The 2,314-nt window shown below is 58.0% G+C and overlaps 2 protein-coding genes across 2 annotated transcripts; one reads left to right on the top strand and one right to left on the bottom strand.

Annotated features, from left to right (window-relative positions):
• Positions 1 to 87: 87 nt before the first annotated feature.
• On the top strand, positions 88 to 588 carry FIBRA_08054 (uncharacterized protein; the record flags this gene model as incomplete). The annotated part of the gene is made up of 1 exon (XM_012329713.1): positions 88 to 588. One exon carries the CDS (start codon positions 88 to 90, stop codon positions 586 to 588), a length of 501 nt encoding a protein of 166 aa, XP_012185103.1.
• A 452-nt stretch (positions 589 to 1,040) lies between these two features.
• FIBRA_08053 (uncharacterized protein) lies at positions 1,041 to 1,574 on the bottom strand (the record flags this gene model as incomplete). Its single annotated transcript, XM_012329712.1, has 1 exon — positions 1,041 to 1,574. One exon carries the CDS (start codon positions 1,572 to 1,574, stop codon positions 1,041 to 1,043), a length of 534 nt encoding a protein of 177 aa, XP_012185102.1.
• Between the last annotated feature and the right edge of the window lie 740 nt (positions 1,575 to 2,314).

Raw genomic sequence — 2,314 nt, 5'->3', positions numbered from 1 at the left:
CCGATCGCCCTCCTGGCGAGCCAGTACTGGCAGGTCGCGTCGCAGCTGACGACCTTCGAAGTGTCCAACCTCGGCCGATACGGCTTCATGGGCGGGCGCGGCGGCGCGAGTCTGAGCTCGCAGATGGGCCACCAGCACCACCAGCGCCAGACGATGGCGGAGGGCGACGCCTCGCCGGGGGACGGCGCGCACGCGGGGCACCGCCACAAGCCGAGCGGGGGCATCTGCGCGGGGTGCGGCGGGGGGTTCCTGATGAACATCCTCGGGTTCGACCGCTTCACGAAGGGCAAGGCCGCGGACGGGCTCGCGCGCGCGGGGACGGCGCCGAACCCGTTCGACCTGGGCGTCGTCGGGAACTGCAAGGACTTTTGGACGACGGGCCGCGAGCTGGGCGTCGAGTACGACAGGCTGTACGACGTGCCCCTCGAGGGGTTCACCGAGGCGAAGCGGCGGCGGCACCGGGAGGAGGCGGACGACGGGCACGGCGAGGGCGGGCGCAAGTCGCTGCGCAAGAGCCTGCTCATGGGCTTTGGCCTCGGCAGGGGCGGGAGCAGCCGTTCGGGCTACGAGCCGCTCAGCCAGGTGTGAGCGCTGGCTCCCGGAAGGACGGCGCGCTGTGTGTGGCGCATGTGTATTTCGCGATGTATCATAACCTTTTTGCCCCTGCTTGCCTCTTTGGTTTGTGTAGCAGCCAGCCTGCGTGTGCGTGTGGGGGTTTCGCGGGAAATATCAAATCCATGCTACTGCAGGTTTGTTCGAGTGCCTGGTGCGATGTGATGGTGTGTTGCACAGATCGGCTGGTGGGTTGGGTGTGTGAATAGCCACTGACTTGGAGAATCGCGTCAAGCTAGGCTATTGTCCTTCCCACTTGGTGTCGCCGAATCGCCATGAGAGCCTAGTACCCGCGTGAGTGGACACACGAAACGCCGCGCTTGTGTCAAAGTCTTTTTTTTTTAATATTATTATTTAATTCCAGGGTTTATACTCCATACCATAGGGTACATGCAGAGTGTAATTAAACTGTTAATGCGGGGCGGTAATCACCCCGAACCGTACCCCCCGCTCGCAGACGAACTGAGGGGTGACACTGTGCGGGATGGTCCCGCGTCTGTTGGGCCTGCTTGCTCGAGAACGAGATATTCGGCCATCTGTGTGTCCGCGCTGAACGCGGGTGGGGGATACGCCGGGGCTTGGTTCCTCCATGCCTCGATCAGTCGAGATGCTGTAACATCAGCATTGTACTCCTTAACAAAGACGTCGTAGTCCTTGGAATCAGGGTGAACGTCTGCTTGGTCCATGTTGATCCTCGCACAAAAGGCCGAAATCGCGGATTTCCGCATTACGGTGTGACTGTACAAGAGGGCGTTGGCGATTGAATAATGATCTCCCTCCTCTCTATCAGTGGCAGCTTGAGCGAGGATTTCCGCCCACTCAAAGGTTGCCACCATAGGGTTGAGGCGCAGAAATATGAGAACATCATCCTCTGTCCATCCTCTCTGACGACGTACTTGTGCCTGGCGCAAATTGTCTGGTGCATAATTCTGCACGATGCCCTGTTTCAGCCTGATCCACATGGGGCAGTCAAACAGGGTGTGGTCCCGATCGTCCAGGGTTCCTGAACAGGCCACCCTAAGGAGCGCCCTTGCAGGGCTCGCCGTCTGAGGCCCGTGGGTGGGAATCAACTTAAGCCTGAAATCCCAATTACCAGGATCAGACCGACAGAGGATTTAGTCCTCTTGAGCCAGATATGGGAGACCGTCCCACTCCGCTACGGCCTGTGTGGGACCCAAGCTACTCCTGGAGTTGTCACTTAGGATTTGCACACTTCCCGTTCCCAGGCAGGTGGTTTGCTTATGCCATCTGGTGCGGATCCCCAATCCTGTCCTGGATCTCTGTCTCACCTAGAGTGACCAGGGGACGGACCCCCGGAGTTTCTCCAGACTAACCACCTGTGCCCAGCCCCTGCCAGTACACACAGGCCCTGGTGCCCTGTCCCTACAGTTTTCGGGACTTACTCTCAGGTCGGGTGGTTCTTAGCCCATACCAGGAATTATAGACCCTTATCCTTTCAGACCCTTTCGGGCAACCCTTGTGCCTACAGTTTTCAGCAGGTTATTAGGGATTGAAGGTGTTATTTTTACATAATCTCGCCACACCCTCATGCACTCCAGCTTTGATATTTCTCTTGCAAACCTCCTTTACCAAGGGAGGGCTGGTATACTAGGCGGTGTTAAGGGACCTAACGACTGGGGATCAGGAGTTTGACTGTTTAACTATACTTAGGACTAATACACGCTATAGTCCTACGCCGATA

This window comes from Fibroporia radiculosa, assembly GCF_000313525.1.
Source record: "Fibroporia radiculosa TFFH 294 genomic supercontigs, scaffold25044, whole genome shotgun sequence".
NCBI lineage: Eukaryota > Fungi > Basidiomycota > Agaricomycetes > Polyporales > Fibroporiaceae > Fibroporia > Fibroporia radiculosa.
Note: the sequence above shows the minus strand (reverse complement) of the source record. Positions and strands in the feature narration are given on the sequence as shown.